Source organism: Anopheles stephensi, chromosome 2 (genome assembly GCF_013141755.1).
Source record: "Anopheles stephensi strain Indian chromosome 2, UCI_ANSTEP_V1.0, whole genome shotgun sequence".
In the NCBI taxonomy this organism is placed as follows: Eukaryota; Metazoa; Arthropoda; class Insecta; order Diptera; family Culicidae; genus Anopheles; species Anopheles stephensi.
Genome location: NC_050202.1, coordinates 25,480,107 through 25,503,771, shown reverse-complemented (window position 1 = coordinate 25,503,771; position 23,665 = coordinate 25,480,107). Strand labels below are relative to the sequence as shown.

Genomic DNA, 23,665 nt, shown 5'->3' with positions numbered 1-23,665 from the left:
GCAGTAAAAGAATCAACTTTCTAAGGACAGTCACAGGATTCTGGTGGGGCGCACATCCATCAGACGTCCTGCGACTGTATAAGACAACGGTACTATCCGTGTTGGAATATGGCAGCATATGCTTCCATTGGGCATCCAACACGCATATCCTCAAACTGGAGAGGCTACAGTATCGTTGTCTTAGACTCGCACTAGGGAGCATGAAATCAACACACAACATGTCCCTAGAAGTGATGACCGGAGTGATGCCGCTGAAACTACGTTTTGAAATGCTGTCGCTTCGCCTTCTAGTCCGTTCTTCAGTATCAAATCCCTTGATCGAAGAAAATTTTAAAGCGCTTCTAGAGACAGGTTCTAAGAGCAAAATCTTGAAGATCTATGAAGATTTTGTTGCCCTACAAGTGCATCCTAGCGCTCCACAGGCATTAAACCGTGCTGCCCTTCCTGAGACCTACAGTTGCCTTTTAACAACAGATTCCTCGTTGCACGAGGAAATTAAGACCATACCGAATGATCTTCGCCCGATGGTAGTTCCGGGCATTTTCAGGGATAAGTATGGCCATTTAGACCAAAGTAGCCAGTATTATACTGATGGATCATCCTCTAAGGAAGGCACCGGCTTCGGCGTTTTTAGTGAGTCCGCCGAAGCATTTTTCAAATTGCGGGAGCCGTGTAGTGTCTACACCGCAGAACTAGCCGCAATCTTGTACGCACTATTGATTATAGCAGCGAGACCTTCGGATCAGTACTTCATCTTTACAGATAGCCTTAGCGCTATTGAAGCACTAAGATCCCCGAAGGCTGTTAAGAGCCAGGATTTCCTTGTCATTAAAATCATAGAATTGCTTGGCTCCATGTTCGACAAGGCGTTCAGGATTTCGCTAATTTGGGTACCTTCTCATTGTGGAATTCCCGGCAACGAGAATGCAGACTCACTGGCCAAAACAGGCGTCCAACAAGGCGCATTTTACGACCGTCCGATCTCGGCCCGAGAGTTTCTTCGCCTACCACAGCAACTTTTCCTGTCTCGCTGGCAGAGCATGTGGGAGGCGGATGATCTCGGGCGATTCCTTTTCTCGATCTCTCCGCAAGTGTCCCTGCGGCCTTGGTTCGGTGGGCTCTCTGTAGACCGGGCATTCATACGCATGATGTCTCGACTTATGTCGAATCATTTCGCGTTGAAGGCTCATCTTCAGCGTATAACTCTGGCTCAGACGAAGGTGTGTGGCTGCGGTGACGGATTTCACGATGTGGATCACCTTCTGTGGTCCTGCGTGGAGTTTGAAACCGCAAGACCCTCCTTGTTGAGCGCAGTCGAGAGCATCGGCAGACGACCGGGTATAGAAATAAGAGAAGTGTTGGCAACTAGGGACCTCGCCTACATGAGGCTCGTCTACCGATTCGCCAGAGACAACGGTCTTATCCTTTGATTCCACATCCCTATTATCCTTCCAATCCACATCCGCCACTCCTTTTGTTATATGTTGTGTTGTCTTTGTGGTAAGTGTTTTATGTAGTGCAACGGGTATTGCGTTGACCGGGCTGTATAATTCGAGGGCGATGTCCATACTGCCGTAAAAGGAGGCAGGCTTTTTCGTCTGTAGCAGTGTGCTGCAAGTTAGCCCAGCTTTGATACGGCGGGTCCACCTGTGTTGGTGCTGGGCTCGGGAGTGGTCGGCGGGTACAGCCTCGTAAACAGTGGAGTCACTCCAGCTGTTGCGAGATGGAATCCGCCGATCGCTTTTGAGTCCGATGTTGACTTGGTCGATCATAGGCTGTGTCATGGCTGGGCTACTTGGAGAACATTGCACGCAGAAAAATTCATGTTTGTACTGTCCAAATAACTGTGCTTGTTTGTTTCAGTCCAGACCCACATCACACACTTCAATAGTCAACCGGAGCGAACCAACCCCCATCGAAGCCATAGCCACAGCAATAGAACCGGACCAAAAAAAACTTACAACACACACACATACCCTCACAATAGAAATGGACAGCAACCACCCATTTTCCCTGCACAACCGAGCATGCCCGGGATATGGCAAATAACTAGGAGGAAATGCCTAGTTAATTTTGTTAATTGTTTTTTATGCGTGAATATAATTCACAGTCACCACATGCGGTGGTGACAATACGGCATCGGACCGTAATACTCAATAAATAAATAAAATATCCCAAAATCATATTCCACCCAACGGCCAACAACTCAATTGACTCAAAGGAAAGTCTCTCGGTCATCGTTTCAAGTGTCCTTCCGTCCACTTATTTGCACTTCTTCAAACAACAATTCTCTCGCCGGCCACTTGACTGGTCCTTTCCCGCATCCCTTCCATTCCGCCATCATTTTCATCTCATTTCCTTAATTCCTTCCAACTGTGTGCCGCCGCTCGGTTCGCCGATGTGTTTAAGGGCACACAGGATGTGTTTAGGCGAACGGTAAACCGACGAACGAGAACTTCAAGTGTTTATGAAGCACTTTTAAAGGCTCACCAAAACGAAAAAAAAAAAGGATGCAAAAGGATGGGCCTTGCAAAAGGGTAAATAATCATCTGTTTAGCACATTGGCTGGGTTTAGCGGAACGCAAAGGAACTGAACTTTGTCGGAAGGAGCCGCTGGTTCCGAAGGATGTTCCCGGGTCTTGGGACTTTGGCGGGACGCATCACAGTGTCGACCATATGCTGATCAATTAACCCCTTTTTCCATGTGTTGATGTGTGGTAGTTAACGACTTTGATGAATTTTCTTCTTGCCCGAAGTGCACGGATTCATTCGTCAATCAAGAGCGCAGCAGCAATGCAAACAAACAAACCGAGCGAGCTGGTATTTAAACTGGCTTTCTGGCGAAAAAAGCATCGATGCGTTAGCCTCTTTTTTTTCTTTCTTTAATGTGCAGTACTTTTTGTGCTTTTCGCAGTCCGACCCCAGATGCACAATCGGGGACATTCGCATTGCTGCCTGCCCGTGGGCAGCTAAAAACACGCAGTGATTGTGTGCGTGAAGCATATAAGTATACTACTACACGGTTGTTCGCTAGACGACCACTATGAGACCCCTCCGAACGGCACATGTATTTGTGCGCGGGACAACGGGAGGGCTCAAATGTCGGCCCTTACGACCGGGGAACCGGGGATACGTCGACCAACTGGCAAATGATATCGAATTACATTTATTCCCCTTCGCTGGCTCCGTTACCGCCAAAAACTAGACCGCCGTCGATGGTACCGAAACTACGGGAGGAAGTTGAGGCACCGAATCTGGCCACCATTATAACTGCGTACATCATGGTATGGGGAAGCACCTAGGAAGCACAGAGGGAAGGTTTTTTTGAGGCAGACAAGAAATGCCATCGAAAAGGCTAACACACAACGCTGGTGTGGTACAAGGTTTTTCGTTTCGTCCCGTTACTGTTTGCTGGATTTTTTGGATGATCATCCACGTTCAATGGCGGTTAAGGTTTGAATATTTTATTCAAGTCGGTTGATCTACCATTTTTGACTATTAAAATCACGTATTTTGAATTTTTATATCACTTAAACATTAATACTTTTCAAACATTTCCGATTATGTTAAAGTATGTCAAGACTTTTCATTGTATTGGGACAAGAATTTTATGAATATGAGGACATTTAAATGGCTAAGATTGGTCCTACGCTACTAGCGACTAGCAGAGACTCACCAAGAAACTGATTTGATGGCGATCGCTAATAATTTGATTTTAGTTTCGGTTTTCTGAGCTAGTGCTTGGTAAACGATTCTAAGGTGCCGTTTGACGGCCACAGGAATATGATTTTTTGTTCATCTCAGGTCAATTATCGGGAAGTCATATTGCAGCAAGAATAATACAGCCTGAAGTAACATGAAACCGTTTGCAGACCATGGTTGGTATAGCTAAGGACCAATTCTTAGTTACCCTAACGAATGGTTAAATCAGTTTCCTAATAATTGCTTCGTTTTATCTACTCTTCGTAGTCTAATGAGCAAAACTATTACGATCTTGTTCCAAGAGACCCCCGGGAGTCCGAGTAATGTGCAATCAACTATTTTCCCTCCCAGCAAAACCTCTCCGAAGAAGACGTCTTATTAAACAGTTCGTATTGAAAGTCATAAAACTGGCCAGCCGAATGGAGTTCGATCCCAATTATAGGTGTGTTGTCGTTTTATGTCAGCGATTCAGTGTAATGAGCAAATCCTCCGTAAGCCCAAGTTTTAATATAAAGCTAGCTATAAAATAGGCGGTATTTACACAGTAAATGCTAATGATTTTTCTTCGTAGCTAGTGCAAATAATTGTTTATCGAAATGGATATTCGAGCGGTAAAGTTTCTAGATTCAGGACCGGGATTCTATCTCATTAGAGACCACCTCCCCGTGCGTAAGGCTGACTTCCTTGCTTCGCGTTAAATCAAGTCATAGGAAGCCAGAAATGGTAGGTCGAGACCTCTCGGGGTTGTAGTGCCAAGGAAGAAGAAGAAGAAGAACCTAATATTTGGTAGCTAGCTAGCATATCCAATTAGTTCATTAGCTGCATATTATTTCAATCGTTGTCGTTCGGGCTGATCTCAACTCTAATGCAATCACCAACATACGACTCAATATGAGTGGTGGTGGTGATGGTCTAGAGAAAACTGGAGAAATGATAGATCAATATCTTCCGAGGTTGTAGTGGTAAAAAGTTAGCTAAAAAGATCAATAACATTTTCTAGGTTAATATAAAGTGCTTTGCTTAACACAAGGACCTTTCAGAAATCAGTCACCATATTATGAAACTATTTGTTATCAATCTTGAAGAAGTAAATGGAATGGCTTAGATGTAGAATTAGAATATAAAAAATATTTGAATTGGGCGTGACCCAGCAAGCAATATCAGGGGCATTCCTTATTTTTGAATTAAGAGTAGGCCATGCGAAGCTTTACTAAGCAATATTTGCTACAGGAGACTCTTTGTATGTGATTTGATCCCGGTGGTAGATGGGACAGCGGCGCCGGTCTTCACAAGGCAGAATCGGGGCACGTATCCCATCTGGACCGTTCCTCCCATAGCGAGGACTGACTATCATCTAACTAAGACATCACCAAGTGAAAGAAGTCGTAAGGCCAAGAAGAAGAAGAAGAAGCAGTCTCCTTTAACTCATAACTTTCACATTCCAGTATCACAAATCGCATTCGCAACACTAGCTAATCAGCAACTCCCATTCAAAACCATCATCAACTTCTTCTTCTTTCTTGGCACTACAACCGCGACGGGTCTCGACCTGCCATTTCTGGAAGTCAGCCTTAAGCGTACGGGGAGGCGGTCTAGCTGGGATTTGAACCCCGGTTCTTCCATATGAAGACCGGCGCCCCAATATCTCTTCGTAGAGGCTTTATGTTCAACCGTTTAAAAAACATAAAACAAATGACTCGATCATCACCTCGATCAAAACATTATCAACCACTCAAAGTTGAGCACATGTCATTGAAAATTACTACCCTTTGCTTTGGTCTATGCAAACCAACATACTCTAAATCACTCCTTGTTAGATGTAATTAGTTCCTCCCAAATTTTAAAACCCCCCCAAAAGCTCAAACGCCTCGTGGATGGTGACAAACCACACAAACACACACAAAAGAACCCCGCTGGTGTTGCCGGGAATGTGTTCTTCGGTTGAATTCCTTGCCACACTGGCCATTCGGGTACCCCCCACGGCGTGTGCTCTCCAAGCCGGGAACGGGCGGGTTTAGGAGGCTGGTCGTAAATAAAGCCGAAGAACTTCGGTGCTGTCCAGCACAAAACAAACACACCCCAAACACCATCGATCCGAGCTGCTGCCGATGATAGTGGTAACAATTTGTTCGCCCCCTTTTTTCCCTCTCTCTCTCTCTCCCTCCTATCGATCGATCCTGATCGATGATTCACAGTGCTCACCTGTGCTACGATCTCGGACGCTGGCGTTTGGTGCGATCCATTTCTCGCACTTTCTACCCCAGTGTCACCAGTGTGTGTTGGCGTGACTAAAACGATGCTTCAGATCAGATCTCGCACGAATTTGAGTGGAAGCTATTGGGCCAGCATGTTTTACGATTATGCGCGTAACCGGTACGCCGGGTGTAAGATAAACTACGACAAACCGAAAGCGTCTTCCACTGGAACGGGGAAGAGGGAGTTGAGAAGGAAGGTGGAAGCGAAAGATAAACATTCCCATGAGTTGGGGCGGCCATGGGGAGGTGCGGCACGTTAATTTATCGTCTTCACCATTCGTACTCCGCCCGTTTTCTGGACTGTGTCAGTGTACGGAGCATTCGAAGACCCTTCCTGCTACACTGTCTTTGGCAATTATAAACCCAACAAAAAGCAACAAAAACGCGACGCGACAACCACAGAAATACGCACATGATTCGATAATCTTTCGTCCGGTGTTTGTGTTTGGTACGCGCACAAACACGAACACGCTACACGCCGAGAAACGTTAAACTGCCGAACGAAACAATTGCCCCGGCTACCTAGCTGGGGCTGGGGGGGGGGAGTCCATCGCTTTCTGCAACACACACAAAAAAACGCACAGCCCCACAAAAACAACATTTAAAGGTGGGAACATGGACATTAATGTAAGAAAGCGATGATGATGCGCACCAAAACATAACCGCTCGATCATGATCGTTCGATGCTGATTGTGTGCATCGATCGGAATGATAAACGGTGCACCACAAGAAGCCACTGGGGAGTGTATAGTGAGGTGTGATAACAAAAAAAAAAAAACCCCGGGCAGGACATATTCTGATGGGAGGCAAATTATCGAATCGAGGTTGGGGTGTTTTATGCATAGTGTGAAGAATAGTTTTTATTGGCCATCTTAAGAGCGGGAATTTTATTGTTGCTTACGATAAGCAAATAAAAATATCGTCTCAAAATGTGTACCTAACGTATAAAAGTAGCATAACAAACAATTTGGGAAGATTTTCAATAGATAAAAAAAAATTGGAAAATAAAAAAGCTTTCCCAAAATGATTTCAAATTAAATACATAGAAAAATATGAAAAAAATTTCTCTGGTAAACTAATTTGTTAAAAATTTGTATAATAAAGTAATAGTTTGATGATTTATTTAATTTAAATGAATTATTTAAAATTAATGCGGGGACAAAGTTTATAAGGTAGCTTTGGAAGAAGTATTCCAAAGATACCTCAACCTGTAGACAATTTCCGTTCTACACTTGTTCTCTTTCATTTTCTTTTCATTGATTTGTTTCGTTTTTCGTTATTTATGTTAAAATGGAGTGTTTTCCATATTATTTTAAATATTTTATATTAAATTTTATATTCTTTTACCTCTATTATTCAAAAATACTTAGTTACTAACGAGAAAAATATGACGCCAATTTCAGACGGTAAAGTTTGAAGTAAATTGCCCAATTTAGGATTGTTTTTACCATAAAGAAATTTAATTTTATTAAAGAAATGACAATTTATAGAAAAATGTTGAGACTATTATGTATTGTTTAGAAATATACAAATTTAGTCTTCTACTATTCATTGACAGTAGAATCTGAGGAGGCCTTGGCTTTCCATTTCTGACTGCCTTAACTAAAGTTCTCGGTAGTCATTCCAGTGTACACGGAGACGATCCGGATAAGATTTGATACCGATCCTTTAGTACAAGCAACTGGAGCAACAATCAACTTCACCACGGAGCTACTCAAAGCAATAACCCTATTTTCCCTTTTAAGTTTGTTTAAATTATTCAAAGAGCGGCCCAATGGTAGATGTCATAGCCGGGCCGGTCTTCACACGGCGGGATTCGGAGTTCAAGTCTCATCCAGGCCGTTCCGCCGTCGTGAGGACTGATTATCCAACTTAAGCGGTAACAGTAAGTCTAGTAAGCCAGAAATGGCAGACATGACCTAAGAGGTCGTTAGGCGAAGAAAGAAGAAGAAGAAGAGAAAATGTCTTCAATAAATCCTAAAATAAGCTAAGGCTGCTTTTCGTTTATTTTAACACAAGTCTAAGTCGTGGTGGAATATCTCGCTCTGTAGCAGATCCTTTTCATACGCATGAATGAGTAGCAATCAGCAAGAGATAACCCGATGATGGCTCAACTCTAAATTATTGAAGTCCATAAAAACTAGCTTTTGTGATCTTATCCAGCACTGTTGAGGCTTGTTCAACGAATTCCCACAATTTTTCATGCATATACCTTCAGCTCAAAACATTTCTCATATCAGTCAGCTTTCGATAACCGATCAGCAGTAAGTAAATGCCTTTCGATGCACGAAAAAAAAACCCAAAGAATTCAGGGGAATTCAGGGACCAACGGCGAATGTTGCTGATTGTTGCTACGTCAAAACGCCCGAACCCGAACCTCTTAATCCGTTTGACATGTTCATCACACCGAAACACAATGCGACAGGAAGGTCCATTCACAAGGACCGCACAATTCATTCCACCTTCACGTGCCAGCACCTTTAACATCTTTATAATGCTTGTCGAACCTCGATCGCACTTCAATCCATTTTGGTGACACTTTGGGGGGGCGAGGGGGGACCCGTTTCCGGTACGGGTTTTTCTTTGCCGTTAAAGCGTTTGCTGTGGGATGGTTGGTGTTGGAATGGCTTACCTCACAAACGCATGCCACCTGCTCCTGGGTGAAGCCAAAGCTTGGCAACGACTCTCGATCCGCTGCCGACCCGACGTTCGTACCGTTCTGCGCAATCAGCTCCAGATCGGCGTCGCTCGGGGCGCTACTATTGTTGTTGTTGTTATTATTCACACTATTGCTGTTGTTGTTGTTATTGCTGTTAATTACTAATGCTCCCGTTCCACCACCACCTCCTCCGCCGCCACCACCACCACCACCAACGCCGCCGCCGCCTCCCTGTGGACTGAACGTTGGGGGCGTCTGTTTGGTGGCCACCGATAGCTCGTAGTAATCGGTCGTTGGATGCTGCAGCATGGTTTCTTTCTTCGGCACGTCACACACACAGCACGCCCAATTGAAGCTAGTGGATTGAATTCTCGAATCTTTCTTCTTAACACTATTCACACTTGGCGCCCTTTTTTTTAACTAATACGATGCTCACTACACTATTTTCACGACTGCTTATCACATCACTAAACCTTTATCGCTTCTCGGTAGCCGATCATGTTTACACTTCCCCTAAAATGACAACTATCACACCCATTCGCCCTATAACTAGCCCCAAAAGCTGCACTAAACTAAATTGCACTAAACTTTTTTTCTAGCTGGATCACCACTAATTTGTTCTCCGATTGTGAATCATCATCACTCGGCTGGATTAATATTTCTACACGCGCTTTTACGCACTGATATTTAGCATCGCCTTCTTTGCCACCGTTTGTTGTGTGTGCGATCCACGCTTCGGTATTCCTCACTCACGATCCCGTGACACGAAAATAAACGCACGCAATGATATTCGCCGCAGCGCAATGGGATGACGACGACGCGCGAACCACACGCACTGTTCGCTGCTTGACGATTCAAATTTATTTGAACGCACCGAACGCAACACGGCGCAGCAGAGTGAGCGCACGCTGGCTGGTGCAGCGGTGTGTACACGGCTGCGTTGCTATGGATTGCTTGCCATAGCAATGTGTCGTGTTGCTGGACATATTGCAAGTCTTAATTTGTTTATCAACAGATTGTTGTGTTTTTGTGTATTGCTAGGAGTTTTTTGAGGAATGGTTTAAAATGTTTTAAATTATTTGAAGGTATTTTGTCGATGTTTTGGCTACATTTTTTTTACTTTTTATTGGCTATTTTTAAATTTATAAATTGCATATGATTATTTTCTTTACAAAAATTGCCCATTTATCAAATTTTATTGATTATACAAAATTTAACATTTGTTAAATATTCTTGAAACTTTCCGCTTTGGTTCTCGTCTACAAGCGGCTTCAGTAGACACGCGAAGAAAAAAAACATACATACTGTTAGCCACGCCTTCTTTCTATGCTCTGCAGTAGCACGCTCAGCAGCACTAGAAACAGTATATGCTTTGTTCATAAAACGCTGCAAGAACTTAAAGCTAGATCAAATGGTTGTTGTATGTTTGCTGAATTTTCTGCAAAAAAAGCTCCCCCAAATTCCTCTGAAAAAAAAACTCAGTCACAACCTTAGACAACACGAGCCATTGTGTAATTGAGATACAAAGGGAAAGGCATTCGTTTAAAAAGGGATTAAATTAAAAGAAACTTAGCTTGGGAAACAGATTCATCTTTTGGTCAAAGGTTTCAATTTCTAGTTTATTTAGATGTTCCGGTTTATTTTCAGCTAATCTTGATCTATGCCAACATTGAGCAATGTGTCATCCAGGTTTGCCACCTCTGAAATTTGATGTTTGATCGTTTTTTATGGGCACGTTCAGCTTCTCAAATCATGATCATTTGCTTTGTTTTCTAAAAATCAAAGATGAATAATGGAAACTGTTAAATCTCGTCCGTACACAGGACTGACCTTAGTTGCGGGTAAACTAGTATGAGCAGACCAAGATCCCTTGAGGTTGTAGAGCCAAAGAAGAAGGTATTGAACAATAGAACGACTCTGATAATTCTCAATTTTAAAACAAGTCTTTCAAAAAAAAGAGCAAATTACGGAATTTTTTTTATAAACAAAACAATGGTTTTGTCCATCAACGCACACTTAGTGCGCTTGTGTGCGTGGGTAAAAAAGTAGGAGGAGCTTATGTTTTCACTAACAATGCGATGTGAAAGAAGAGGAAGAAAGCTAAACAATTCATGTAGTTTGTTCATTGGTTTTGTTTGCTTTTTTTATATTTCAATTCAACGTATGGTTGATCAATGAATCAATTATTACCTTTGGCTTAACGATATAATGGCCATCAAAATATGTAATGGCTTACAAGACCACGTTGGAGGATAGTCAGTCCTCACTACGAGGGAACGGACCGGAAGGGATTTGATCGCCTCGGCCACTGGACCACCTCAAATAAATCAATTCTCGATTCTAAACTCCATTGTAATTAGCTAAATTAGTTGATGTTCAACGTTCAATTCAACGTGGCCAGATAAACCATGGGCGAAGTGGATGGCCAGCAAGAGCCTTGTCCTTCTAAGTTTCTCTCCGTTTCCTACGGTATGTGGCCTCAACTTCTGAGAAACTGTGCCGTTCAAGAGTCCACGTCGTCTAAGTCGTGCTGCCCTTCATGAGGCCTCATCTACTAAGAGACCTCGTCGTCCAGGAACTCTCATCTACCAAAAGACATTATCTTCCAAAAAACTTCACCGTGCAAGGGACTCTGTCATCTGTGGTTAAACGTTTCTCACGCCATTCGAGTCTCACGGTACGTCACCGGGTCAATAACCAACACGATGTTAATTCCAAAATATGTTGTTTATATATTTGAGCTTCCGTTATAAACCTATACACATCCATTAAGTAGCTAGCCCCCACGTTGCCTTCCCCGTTTTTGCACCTGCCACCTACCCCGGTCCGCTTAGTAGTACCGATTGCACCACTCACCTACGTTTTGTCCGTATATTTTCCGTATATCTACCTTGAAGCACAACCACTCTGCATCCATTTTCTTTGGAACTATTCCTTCACGCTAACAGCACCGTGTTGTCCTCTGCCTGACCTTCGCGACCGCTACCGATACGATTCGTTAAAATCCTTTTTTTTCCAACTTCCAATAATTCCAATTTTTTCGCTTGTACGGTTTGACCTGCACTACTTCACAGTTTTGCATTATTGTTTCACAGTTTCGTGTACCACGTCACTTTGCTTCATTCCCTTTCCATTTCCATCTCCAGCTTTGCCACTAGCCTCCCTGCTTTGCGCTGCATTTGATTACTTTAAGATTTATCTTGTTTTACTTTCTTGATTTATCATTAATAAACGAACAACACTGGCATAGTTGGTTTTTCTTTTTCTTTTTCATTTTCAAAGTGAAATGGTTCGATAGCTTATGGACGCATATGTAACCCGGAAAAAGAGAGGGCTCAAATAAAGCCATCGAAGGGAAGAAAAAAAAACAAAACAAAGGGAAACAACAGTTATTAGTCACAAAACACACACACTGTAATGTCACCAGTACGATATAATGCGCGTTAGCTAGTTTACACACTGAACGAATGAGTAGTCGCTTTACATACAGCTGTACACACACACACACTGTGGTTTGTGGAAATCTTTCCACTCTTTTTCCACACACTCTGCTTTACCTTCGTTTTTATCTTCAATTGTTTAAGTTGCAGAACAAAAGTTACTTCTGTTTTATGTATTTGCTTCATCTCTTACTAACTTTTTCTTTTTTACCTTTTCTGATTTTGGTTTACTTTACTCTTATTTTCACATATTTTTTTTACTTCTTCAATAATCTAGTCTAAATTTGCAGTTTTCTTTTTTATTGCAACCGACAAAATACATTTCACTAGCTTCTTTTTCACCTTCTTCTTCTTCTTCTTCCGGGAGGGTAGAACCATTAGACGGTTCCGTTTTCTATTCCATTTTCTCTTCCTTTGTGCTGTCTCATTTTGTTCTCTTCCCTTTCTGGTGATTCTCACGTATTTAGTCATTGTAGTACCGCTTCGATATCGGTTGTTGCCTCTTTTTAATTCATTTAACTTTGCGCTTATTTAACGATTAAGTTATGTTTAAATGGCATGGCTTTTCTCCACACCTTGGCTTGCGTGTGTGTGTGTGTGTGTTGTGCTTTTGTTTTGTTTTGTTTCTTTGATTATTTCTTTTAGCATACAATTTTTACCATGTTTTTTATGTATTATTATTACCCTTTCGTTTTTTCCCCTCCCCCATTAACTTTCCCTTTTTGCTTTACTCCTTCTTGAATGCATCTTCTTTTCGTTTTCTTTTCACTTTTCTTATTTTTTTTTGCTCACTTTATCATACGTTTCTTAGTACGCGTTAATGTATTCATTAGTTGACTACTGCTACTACTACTTTCAAAATCATGAATTTGATTCAATCTCGATTCGATTCGTTTGCCGGAAAACGGGAGGGGGGTTTCGTTTTTAGCTTTTAGTCACAGTATAAATGTTCGATTAAGGAGTAAGGTTTTTGTAAAACGGCCTCTTCACTTCTCTCTTCATTATTCACTATTTAGAGATATTTTCGTGTAACGTTACGCGTTAGCTATGTGTCCCTGTGCTTGCCTGTGCAATCTGGCTCTCTTTGAGTCTCTGACGTTCGTTTTGCCACGGCTTTCTTTCCACCCTAAGTCGCTCTTCGAGCACCCACACTACAACTTTGTTTCGTATTGTTCCCGCGCTTGCGTTTTCTCCTGCCCATTGAAACGCTCACACAAACTACATCCTACGCTTATAGTCCGGTAACCTTCTGTTTTGCATCACTTTGGATCAATTTTTGGATCATCGTCGTCCATCGTCCTACATCCAACCCATGTTGCAGCATACCCTCAATAAACAATCGCTAAATCGCTTTCCCGCATTACTGCCGCCAATTTTGCCCTGTTTCACAACATCTAAATGCTAATGGAACACCGTTAAAGTTTGGTTTTGCTCTTTTGTCACGTTTTCTCTTTAAATAAAAAATGTAAATGCTTAAAAACACAACAGAAGAAATAGAATCACATACCTATTATACCTTAAAACCTAATCGGATAAACGGATGATTGAATCAGCGCGGATCGGTAACGCTGGCCGGTGGCATGGCACGGGCCAGCTCACGATCGATCTCCTGCGCAATGCTGCGGCTGGAATACTGTCGGGATAGGCGCTCGCTGCGCCGATGGCCGACACCGCCCGACCGGGACTACTTGCCCGACACGGACGACAGCTTCTGTCAACGTTTCTCGCAGCTCGAATCCATCTTGTCAAAGTCCGAGTCGGGCAGGTTGGTCAGATGGGTGCGGTCGCTGCGGGCCGTGTTACGATCGTTCGAACCAAGCTTGGTGGACACTTCCGAGGGTGGGCCAGAGTCCGTGGTGACGTGCTTCTGGAGGGCGGACACAAAGTTCTGCAAAGCAAGAAAAGCAAGTCTTTAAAACAGGGGTTTAATTCAAGCGACTAGACGATGAAAACATGCCTAACGATTTATACAAGATGCTTCAGGCGTTGGTGTGTAAATTTTGAGTGATTCAAAAAGCGCATTGGTTGTGGATTCTTAAGGCATTAAGACTTAATTGTATAGAGTTCGCTTATTGGTGGAATCTTCTAAACTTTTTGATCAGTACTTCACCTAGCAAGGACCTACGGCTTGTGCATCTCCTTTGTCCAAAACAACAACAAAAAAGCATACCAAAGGAAACAATTACGGAGTGGCAAAAATGGCAAAGCAAAGCATGCACACAAAACACTCATACCTGCTGCTTACGAATTTTCTGGGTTTTTTTTCGGTACAAAGCTACTCCGTGTGCTTGACAGAGAGAGAGAGAGCGAGAGGGAGTGACAGAACAGCGCTTATCTAAGAATCTATATGGGAAACGAAAACTTTGCCATAAATAAATAACCGGACATTGGGGGAGGCGTTTGGAGGGCTTTTGGAGGTTCTCAGCTCACCTGCGAGATAATATCGCCCCGGGCAGTGCGAACCTGATACAGATAGCGATACTTGCGCTGGCGCGCCTCTTCCCGGGTTTCGCGCGACCGCGAACCCGACCGGCCCTTGTAGTGTCGCCTCCGGCGATGGTGCAGCTGACGCCGGTGGTCAATCTTCCAGGCGGTAACGAAGCTCTGCACCAGCACACCGAGCACGGACGAGATGGGCCAGCAGCAGAGGATGACACCACCCCAGCACGGGGGCGGTGTTGGGTCGGGCGTCATGTTAAAGATCTGCAACGTGGAATGGCGCGGTGTTAGATAGGCAGATAGGATAGGTGTCCGCTGCTTTGCGTCTGCTTACCCATTCAAGCGTTTTCAGTCCGTGCATGAAGAAGTCGATCGAGCAAAGGATCATGGCCGAACCGATAATGCTGGACGCGATGATGGACATAAACTTTGGGCAGAACAGTGTCACTATTGCACAGATGATGGCGCCACCGACGACCGACACGAACAGTTCATTCTCCTGGAAGCGCAGAAGCATTATTAAAAGCTACTTGGTTGCGAGTGAAATGGCGCTCGCTACTTACACCAAATATGTAATGAGGTAACGTGGCTATGCAGGCGGCAATCGTTGCACCGGCTACTAATGCACCAGCGGAAGCTCCTATCAGTGTGGACGAGATGGGATGTGTTGAACCGAGTACCGCGCCGAACAGGCCAGCAACGACAGCCAATGCTAGAAAAAGAAGCAGGACACGCGTCTCTTATTACTGAATAATCTCTAACAAATACGGCCGTATTTGGGTACTAACCTGGTGCAGCTAGATTGCCAAATCCGGTGATGTTTTTGTTCTGCAGCAGTACTATGCAACCAGCACCGGCCGCTAGTCCGGTTAGGAATCCTATCGCTCGGAGACATCGATATCCTAAAAGGGAGTTCAGTGTGTACTTTAAATTCAATTTTATTCCAAAAAATATTTTTTATTATTTTTTTTTAGATTTTTTTTACAAAAGTACTGTCACTCAGTTCAGGACATCCTTAAGGCACTTCGCTACCACCTTGGTCGTGGTTGTCATAGAAAACAATATTAAGCTGTTTTCAAGTCCTTTAGGACCTTATTGATCAGTTGGAGTGCCCTCAGAATAATAAGAAATATCCTTCGGTCGAGGATCTCCCAACAAGTTCTATATTTTATGGATGAAGAGTCCAATCTTCGGCCACTCAGTCTGAGTGATACTCTTCTGACTTGGATGGTATTGGCCGCATGTTTTGTATAATGATGCCGATCTCGTCTAACATCTTCTACACCAATTGAACGAATGTTTTGGTCCCTGGGTTCAAGATGAGGAATAGTACGCCATCAGGGCATAAATTTCGAACGGCAAGGACCTGGCCCACATTCGGCTTATCACTGGAAAGTATCAAGTATTTTTTATTGTCAAATAAGCTCCGATCATTGGGTAGCTTCAATCTCTGTTCCTTGTTCACACAGGAGGAGAACTCCACGGGCAAAGCATAGTAGCTCAATTCCTCGCCTGTTTTTAGCTATAGATGCCCCAAATTAACTAACAATGCTATAACATTTTTGCTGTACTTAAAAAATCTACTAAGAACATGGGGAAATCGCATGATTCATTGAACTCAGTTAATGTTTTAGTACATTACGAACAGAACGCCCGAGCCATTTTTTAAACATAAAAGTTTGAACGAGTTCCGATGCAATCGATTAAGACTGACACCTGAAAAAGGACGTAAACGAAAGCCTCTCAATCCATCACGCAACATCAAAAGTGAAATACACTCAGGCTAAAAGGCTTTCCTAGCTATTCCTAATCACTTTTCTAACCTGCCTGAGTAGGCGATGCATCTCCAAGGTTCGACGAAATGCAGCTAAAGAGACCGACAAAACACCTGAGGCTAGCACGCAAATGTCACATCTTCAACCTTCTCAAGGACGCTCTGGTTGAACAAAAAAAAAAAACAGATTCATCCGGTAATGCTTCACAAAGCACACACACACACACACACACCGGATGCGCTAAAGCGGATCGGGGTCAAGTGGAATTCATCAGCTGCTACACACATCCTTCTGCTAAACTTACCCAGCAAGGTGTAAACAATCCCAAACACCGCAATCGTCGTCCAGAGCAGCACGGATACGGTCGACGCAGCTGACGTGGTCGTGGTGCAGAGCGGATTTTCCATCGCATTCTGTCGAGTTGGGAAGAGTCGGAGTTTTTGGAGCAAGTGGTACAGGTAAGTAAGGCAGCGCTGACACAATTATGCCAGCGTTTGTATTTTTTTTTTTCGTCAACTAACACGTACCTGGATAAGGAATGGCCAGACGATGGATTGCTCATACTTTGCGTCGGAGGCACCGGGAACGCCGAGGGAATGATTGTTCCTCGCGTGTGGCACCAATATGTCCTCGTGGCGGTAATGCATCTTTGTGCCGTTGTCTTGTTTGTTTGCTTTGCGTCAGAAGCAAAACCTCGTGACACACACGTTCTGAAGACGCGTGGAAGAACGATGAAACTGCACGCTGCTATTATCTCCTGCTCGTTATGCCTACGCCTTTCTTAATTTGCCTATTTTCGACTCATTCTCCATGAGTTCCCATGCTGCTAGTCAGTAGCGGGTACGGTACACACGGTACAGCTAAACAAAGAACTCCATCCAGTGCCCCGGATTCTTTGTCGACGAGCGTCAATAAAACTGCAATTTGCCTTCAGGTGCGACAGACACACTAGGGAAGCTCACACACAGCAACTGGAAGCACTTGGGATGCTGACATACGGACAAGTTGTGTGTTTATCTCTTCTTCAATCCACTGCTTCAAAACACATACCACCACCACCTTCACTGCAGCGTACTAAACGCGAAAACACAGCCTTTGGAGGACCTCTTTCTTGTTGCTCTTGCTCTCTCGCTCTCTCTTTCGCTCTCTCTCTCGGCCACGCGACACATTTATGTTTATTTTGACGGGAGCGCTGCCCTTTTGCTTTTTTCGGCGCGCATTTTTCGTCGCTGACTGCGTTGTGATTGTATTGGTGTTTATTTTTTTTCTTTTTGCTCGACTAATACAACATCCTTTCCATCATCATCGAGGAATCGAGTTATCCTGACAGTTGGCAAAATCGATGAACTGAGATCAGGATTTGATCGATTCTGCCTGTGTTCCACTTTGAGTTGCAAACGTCAAGCACCACACCACCGCACGAAGCACACACACACGCTCGCACATACTCACGCACACATACACAACGGAAGGATACTGCAGCGTATTTTCCAGTGACTTCACGGCAGCACTAAACTAATGAAAACGCCTGCTATGATGAAATTCGTTGCTGGGTTTTTGGTAGGGATTTCCACTTCTCACATAGTATCATGGCAGCCCCGGGGGGGTTGTGTGGCAGAACGTTGCCGGATCAATTACGTTTTGGACGAACATCGTCCTGATTCCGTATCGCAATGCTTTCTTCCCTTGCTTTAAAGCTTATCTTCAAAGTGGATGGGACGGATACGTTTTTTTTATTTCTTCAAATCCAAACAAATGTGGATAACCGAAAGGAACATATGATAACACAGAATGGGAAGAGATATGCACAAACTAGCGACTACTAACTTCACACGCGTTATTACACCACAGCGCACAAAAGGATGTTTCGATCGAATAACGTTGAAGCTTTGCTTTCGTTGTGTGTACGTTGAGCAACATCTTTCTTTCTACCTTCTTAAAGACTTTCATACACGAGCTTTACCCATTAGCTAAGTACACACGTTGGGATAAGGAGGAAGGTGTGTTTCCTGGAAGCTTGGTCACTCTACTTGGCTTTAACTTGGGTGCACAAACACATTTTTTTTTTCGCCCTACTGTGTCGTTTCGTGTGCTGTTGGCAATTTTGGGTGGGGAATTTTGCGGACGACGGTGTGCACTGTCAACGAACCGTCGCTTTTTTCTTCTGAGCCTAGGCCTTGCGCGTACATACGCTTGATGTCCTGTTTTTTGCTTTTCTTTTGTTGTTGGTGTACATCGATTATTGCTGTCACCATGGTTTCATCGATTTCCCGCGTACTCGTCGAGCTTGGTGGAGACGCATGGTTTTCAAACGACTCAAATGACCGTTGACAAGTGGATCTATTGGGTGGGGTGTTATAATTTTAGCAAATTGATTTTAAGAACGGAACAAGCCGGTGGGAGGATATAAACGATGTTTTAAAATTAATTTTGACATATTCTTGTGTGTTTACAAAATATTTATTAATTAAACAAGGTGCGCATGTGATTGCTGCACATTTTAGCAGAATATTGAGGGTTTTTGAGTGTTTTATTGTATTTAAAAGATTTATTTAGGATTAATATTGAGCGGTTTCTGTTGCAATTGCCTTTACCTGGTTTTTAAACAGGAATGTTAAAAGAACTTTTGTAGAATTTACTAAAGACACTTTCTGTTATACGTTTGCTCCTTGAGCTTCAGTGCGTCGGTGGAAGTAAAGCTTTTTACTTAGCGTGCTTTGCACAATTGGCACCATGCATTCGTTTCCATATCCTCGTTTGCTAGCTACATCGTTTATCACAGCCGTTAGTATATCCATGATATGTTCACTGAAATGAAAAATGGCCAAACTGTATCCAATTGCATCTAATAAGGGACAAGTAGCTCTAAACATACCTTCCGTACAGTTGGCGCAGTTTTGTGCACAGTTCCTGAATAAACCATGAACCCTTTTCAATGTGGCGTATCGATGCGAATCCCGGCACGGTGGACCAAGCGACAAGAAAATCCATAAACACCGAAGCCGTTCTCTCACCTCCGTCCGGTCCATCGTGTTCGTGGTTCGGTATCGGAACAGCTGACTGCAGATCCGCTCCCTGACAAGCCTGCACGATCAATAGCTTCGGTTTTCCGGTAAGACGTTCATTGGCCATTAGCTGCTGTATTGCTTTGACTTCTACCGGAATACTGTTGGATCCGAACACCTTTCCTTCCTGGCCGTGGGAAAGCAGGCACACTATCAGCGAGCAGTGGATCGGTTTGATACGTTGAACTGCGTGCTGGACCGCCTGCAGTATCTGGTGATGTGTGATGTTTTCCTCCAGTATAAGATCGTACCCGAACTCGGTAAACAGGCTCTCCAGCGCATTCTTGTCCACCTCAGTGCCTTTGCGATCCTTCAATGGACGGGCAGGGACGAGTTCAACCAATTCCGGGTTCGTTTCACGATAAAAGGAAAATTGATTTATCAGCAAAACGATACCCGCACGTTCCGCAGAGAATGTGTAAGATTCTATGAGTGGGGAATGATTCGTTTCCACTGTCGCTACTATAGTACCTGTGGGATTGTGTTTACTGGCCACATCCGTCGTCTCTGGAATGTTCTTGGTGCTTGCGTCAGATTGTTCCTGATCACGTTTGGAAGTGTGCCGATTAAAGTGTGAAACGATACTCTTTAGAAAATCGCTTTCGTCGTACAGTTCGATCGCTTTGCATGCAGCAGTAAGCACCAAAAGGTTACTTTCTTGTCCGGATTGCTTTGAGCCCAGCTGAATTTTTCCGTTGCACAGAAGATGCAGCAGAACCGTTTCCATGTTTTGATTCTGTAGTGAAGAAACACCCGTGGTTTCCTGTAGTTGGACTATCAGCTTAGACGCATTCGCGTCGTCTAACCGTTCACAGAAGTTATACAACCCCTTCAGCATCGGATGGACGAGAAAAGAGATTTCCGATGTTCGCGGGAAGTATTTCAACCGTAGCTCCTCATCATCGAAACCGGCACGAAGCAGTAAAAGGTTCTGCTCCGTAATAGTTAACGCTTCCAGCAGTTCATCCTCCCAATCACTTGACTGCTTTACATAATTCATCCAATCCACCAGGAAGTTTGTTTCTTCCGAAGCCGGAGCTTGACCGGCCACGGCGAGTATTTGAAGCGCATACTTTGGATTTCGGTGCCCGTAGAGAAGAAATATCAGTGAGACCTAAAATAAACGTTATTTGTATAAGCCTGTAGAATATAAATATCACCTTTACGTACCTTATCTTCATAAGAGAGGGAATTTTCAATAAAATTAATGTCTTCTTGCGAAAGCATCACGAGAATATTGTGCGTTTGTTTACCTTTTGGTGATTCACAAAATGTCAACAAATGTCAAGGTGTGTACAGTAAGATATAGCATTTAAAAAATTATTTCCTCAAAATAATTTCGAATTTAATTTTATTTTTGTTATATTTTCCGTTTCTCCAAATTTTTAAGAACAATAAATACTAAATTGATGATTTCGAAAGGCCAATTCCAATCAGCATAATTGTTAAAGACGAGCTAAAAGAAAACTGGTATCGAATTAAAGAACAACACAAAGGACTCAACAGTTTTACCCATCACAGATACAGTAATACTACGATATGTGCCGTTTGCGATAATGGTTCAGCAGACCGTCATTATTGCTTTTTAGTTTCCATTTGAGAAAACTCAAAAAAATGAAATCCACCACTTCTCCAACCCACATTTCCTCGTTTTTATTTGTTATTTGGGAATACCATGAATCGCAGCATAAATCCAAGATGCATAGATAAGACTTTCGAACATTCGATCCAAGATGGCGACGATTCGCGTTCGAAACGCTGCTTTCATCGCAGACAGCCCGTTCAGCTGTATGTATCTTGGCACATCTATTTGTAACCTCGAGTAGGACGGGTGTGTGTCGCTCGTCGTGTCCGTGTCTAAACAGCATAAAATTACTGTAATTTCCACTGCAATTGTGGCGTGCGGTGCAGATACTGTTAGTTCTAGTACGCGCCTGCCTTCGATGTGGACAACTGCGTGGTAAAGTAAAAGTGCGTGGTCGGAAACTTAATCGTTATTTAGCTCACACCGTGGAAGAACGCGCAGTGGCAGCAGCAGCAGCAGCAGCGAGTGAAAGAATTTCTTTCATTGCAGGGCAAAGAAAACTTGCAAACAAAGTGAGAAATAAAGAGATGCTGTGCCGTGGTTTGGTCGCGAATGAAGTTCGAGTGATGCATTAAATTGCCGTGCGTGTAAAGTGTAAAGAGGCCGACGTGTGTTTGTCATACTGCGAAGCAGCAGAGGTCTCGGAATCTTGATAATCGGCACTTCACGGCCGCCCCTAAGTGTGTGTGTGTGTGTGTGTGCGTGCGTGTTTGTGTGTGCGTGTCCAGGTGGCTAGTGAAATTCAACTTTTCCCATCTGGCTGAAGTGTAAAGTGTGCAAAAGCGTCAAAAGCATAGCGAATGGAATAAATCTATAGTTTAGCTAAATAATGTATGCTGTACCGTGAAAAGTGTGTACGTGTATGTGTGTGTGTGTGTGTGTGAATGTGTGAGCTCACTACTACCACGGCAACCGTAACGAGGAAGCGAAAGTGTGTGTCGCGCGTGTGTGTTATACAGGAAAGTGTGTTGTGTACGTGTGTGTGCGTGTCTCTGCGTATGTGTGCACGCGAGCGTATTGAATGAAGGAAAGAAAAATAAAAGCAAAACGAGTGGAAAGAAATGATGTCAAAACCGGAGCCCAATTGATGAGGCTTTCGCTGGAAGGTTGATTTTTCCATCCGTACGGAAGTGTTGCGAGCGCGCTACCGGAAGTGAACGGTTCAGGTGGTCGTGAATTCGGGAGCATTTGCACCAGCTGCAAAGGTCCATCCTCCGCGACTTAAATTCCACCCCAACCGGGCACTCGCTGTGCGTGCGTGTGTTCGATTTGATCGGGAGAGGTTGCTTGGATTACTCATCTCGGTGTCGAGAATCGAACGACGGTGTGCCGATTTCGTCATCGGTACCGATTTGTGCGGGGTTGCTGACATACCATCAACACCACCACCACCATCATTCTCTACCCCCCCATCCATCCCACTCTTCCCACTGAGAAGCGTACGGTTTTGTGGTTTCGGTGTGTTCTCTGTACGTGTACCGAATCCGAATCCTGGTCACGGCACCAACGGCGTTTGCAACCTGTTCTCAACGATCACCGATATCGTGAGTGAGAGCATAAGTTGCAGACATTTTTGTCACTATCCACCTGCTCCCCGCTACTCCTCCTGCTTCTCGTCCAACCTCCTGCACCTCTCAGTCACCTCCCGTTCACCTTACCAATGCACGGCGAAGAAAAGCGTTGGTGATGCAGTTTACATCGTCCGCAACGCATTGGTGAACTTTTACTGAGTGTGTGTGTGTGTGTATGTGAGTGTGTGAGAGAGCACCAGAGAGCAAAACGGTTCGCCAAAGGAAAAACGCTACTAGAGAACCATGGAAAACCAACAGCAGCAGCAGCAGCCACCATCAACACGGTCGGCGTATGACATGGAAACCCAGGAATCCAGATTTGTAAGTACACTTTGCGCTATTTCGTATTAACATTGCTCTAGGAGAAGGCCAATGCGTAGAAAGGAACATTATTTCGGTTGTCATCTCTAACTTACTCGTGGGGGCGAGAAGCAGGTGCACAAGGCCATGGTCAGGACTTAGACAAAGCGATGCAAGGAACGCAGTCATTCCAGTTGCATCGATATGACAGCCTACTAGATGACTTCTCCCTTGTTTGGGCAACAATCCTTGGCAGGTCTTTGTAGTGTATCCTCCCCCCCCCCACAAATGTTGTCTAGTAGAGACGAGTTTGCGCAACAGTTTGGGGTGAAATGTAGAGCATTCTTGTCAGACGGCAGGCGTGTACACAGCCAGCACGGTGACAGTGTGTCTCTCTGCGGGTGTGTGTGAGTTGCTGTATTTTCTTTGTGTGTGAAATCCCCCTTTGCAGGTTGGTGTGGAAAACTGTCATCTGATCTGGTGATGTTTTTGCGTTTATTTACGCGAAATTTTTATTCGATCAAATTTGCTGCTGGTTTAAGCTTAACGACAGTGTAGTCTATTCTGGTAAAAAGCATCAAATCCTTCACTTTACCAGAGTTAAACTCTACCACACCTCCTTCAGCCATGTACACATAGGGGACCGAAAATACGTCATCCTTTCAGCATTGAGCAGAGTCCTTATCGCAGAGACGAATGGAAGTACTAAGACTGGAACCGTTCTGAATAATTCTAGTTGCATATGTCCCTGCAGGTGTTCAGAGTGGTTAAGTTTGTTGCGGTTGTAGTATTACCAGTTGACATGACTTTTGTTCCTAAAAAGATTGGTATTTGGTTGATAGGCTGTTGAACGATTCCAAAGCTATGATCTCTG

The 23,665-nt window shown here is 43.9% G+C and overlaps 4 protein-coding genes across 25 annotated transcripts in view; 1 reads left to right on the top strand and 3 right to left on the bottom strand.

Moving 5' to 3' along the window:
* LOC118505922 (protein sine oculis) overlaps window positions 1–9,482 on the bottom strand; it is a 35,517-nt gene extending 26,035 nt beyond the window's left edge. Inside the window, exon 1 of the mRNA XM_036042415.1 lies at window positions 8,590–9,482. Coding sequence (XP_035898308.1) covers window positions 8,590–8,925 — 336 coding nt within the window. The 5' untranslated portion in view covers window positions 8,926–9,482. The remainder of the gene's footprint in view (window positions 1–8,589) is intronic.
* A 1,846-nt stretch (window positions 9,483–11,328) lies between these two features.
* LOC118505921 (transmembrane protein 198) lies at window positions 11,329–18,512 on the bottom strand. The gene is made up of 7 exons (XM_036042413.1): window positions 16,798–18,512; window positions 16,575–16,683; window positions 15,284–15,397; window positions 15,059–15,207; window positions 14,830–14,994; window positions 14,487–14,759; window positions 11,329–13,944 (listed from the first exon to the last, which is right to left on the bottom strand). Exons 1-7 carry the CDS (start codon window positions 16,915–16,917, stop codon window positions 13,771–13,773), a joined length of 1,104 nt encoding a protein of 367 aa, XP_035898306.1. The 5' UTR covers window positions 16,918–18,512; the 3' UTR covers window positions 11,329–13,770.
* Window positions 18,513–18,753: 241 nt separating this feature from the next.
* On the bottom strand, window positions 18,754–20,602 carry LOC118505920 (caspase-8). The gene is made up of 3 exons (XM_036042412.1): window positions 20,506–20,602; window positions 19,146–20,449; window positions 18,754–19,078 (listed from the first exon to the last, which is right to left on the bottom strand). Exons 1-3 carry the CDS (start codon window positions 20,560–20,562, stop codon window positions 18,925–18,927), a joined length of 1,515 nt encoding a protein of 504 aa, XP_035898305.1. The 5' UTR covers window positions 20,563–20,602; the 3' UTR covers window positions 18,754–18,924.
* Window positions 20,603–21,139: 537 nt separating this feature from the next.
* LOC118505919 (patronin) overlaps window positions 21,140–23,665 on the top strand; it is a 60,358-nt gene continuing 57,832 nt past the window's right edge. For 20 of the 22 annotated variants that reach the window (XM_036042406.1, XM_036042408.1, XM_036042410.1 and 17 more), the window contains exon 1: window positions 21,140–22,812. In XM_036042406.1, the coding sequence (XP_035898299.1) occupies window positions 22,735–22,812 (78 nt within the window). In that variant the 5' untranslated portion in view covers window positions 21,140–22,734. The remainder of the gene's footprint in view (window positions 22,813–23,665) is intronic. The other 2 variants (XM_036042388.1, XM_036042389.1) reach the window with 2 other exon arrangements.

Bases quoted from the DNA above. Each gene is read 5' to 3' on its own strand.
- LOC118505921 (XM_036042413.1), bottom strand. From the start codon at position 16,917: ATGCATTACCGCCACGAGGACATATTGGTGCCACACGCGAGGAACAAT. The intron at 16,684-16,797 runs GTACGTGTTAGT...CCAACTCGACAG, and splicing joins TCTGGCCATTCCTTATCCAG to AATGCGATGGAAAATCCGCT. The intron at 14,760-14,829 runs GTAAGCAGACGC...TCCACGTTGCAG, and splicing joins GACTGAAAACGCTTGAATGG to ATCTTTAACATGACGCCCGA.
- LOC118505920 (XM_036042412.1), bottom strand. From the start codon at position 20,562: ATGCTTTCGCAAGAAGACATTAATTTTATTGAAAATTCCCTCTCTTAT. The intron at 20,450-20,505 runs GTACGTAAAGGT...CGTTTATTTTAG, and splicing joins CCCTCTCTTATGAAGATAAG to GTCTCACTGATATTTCTTCT. The intron at 19,079-19,145 runs GTATGTTTAGAG...TTTTCATTTCAG, and splicing joins CTGCGCCAACTGTACGGAAG to TGAACATATCATGGATATAC.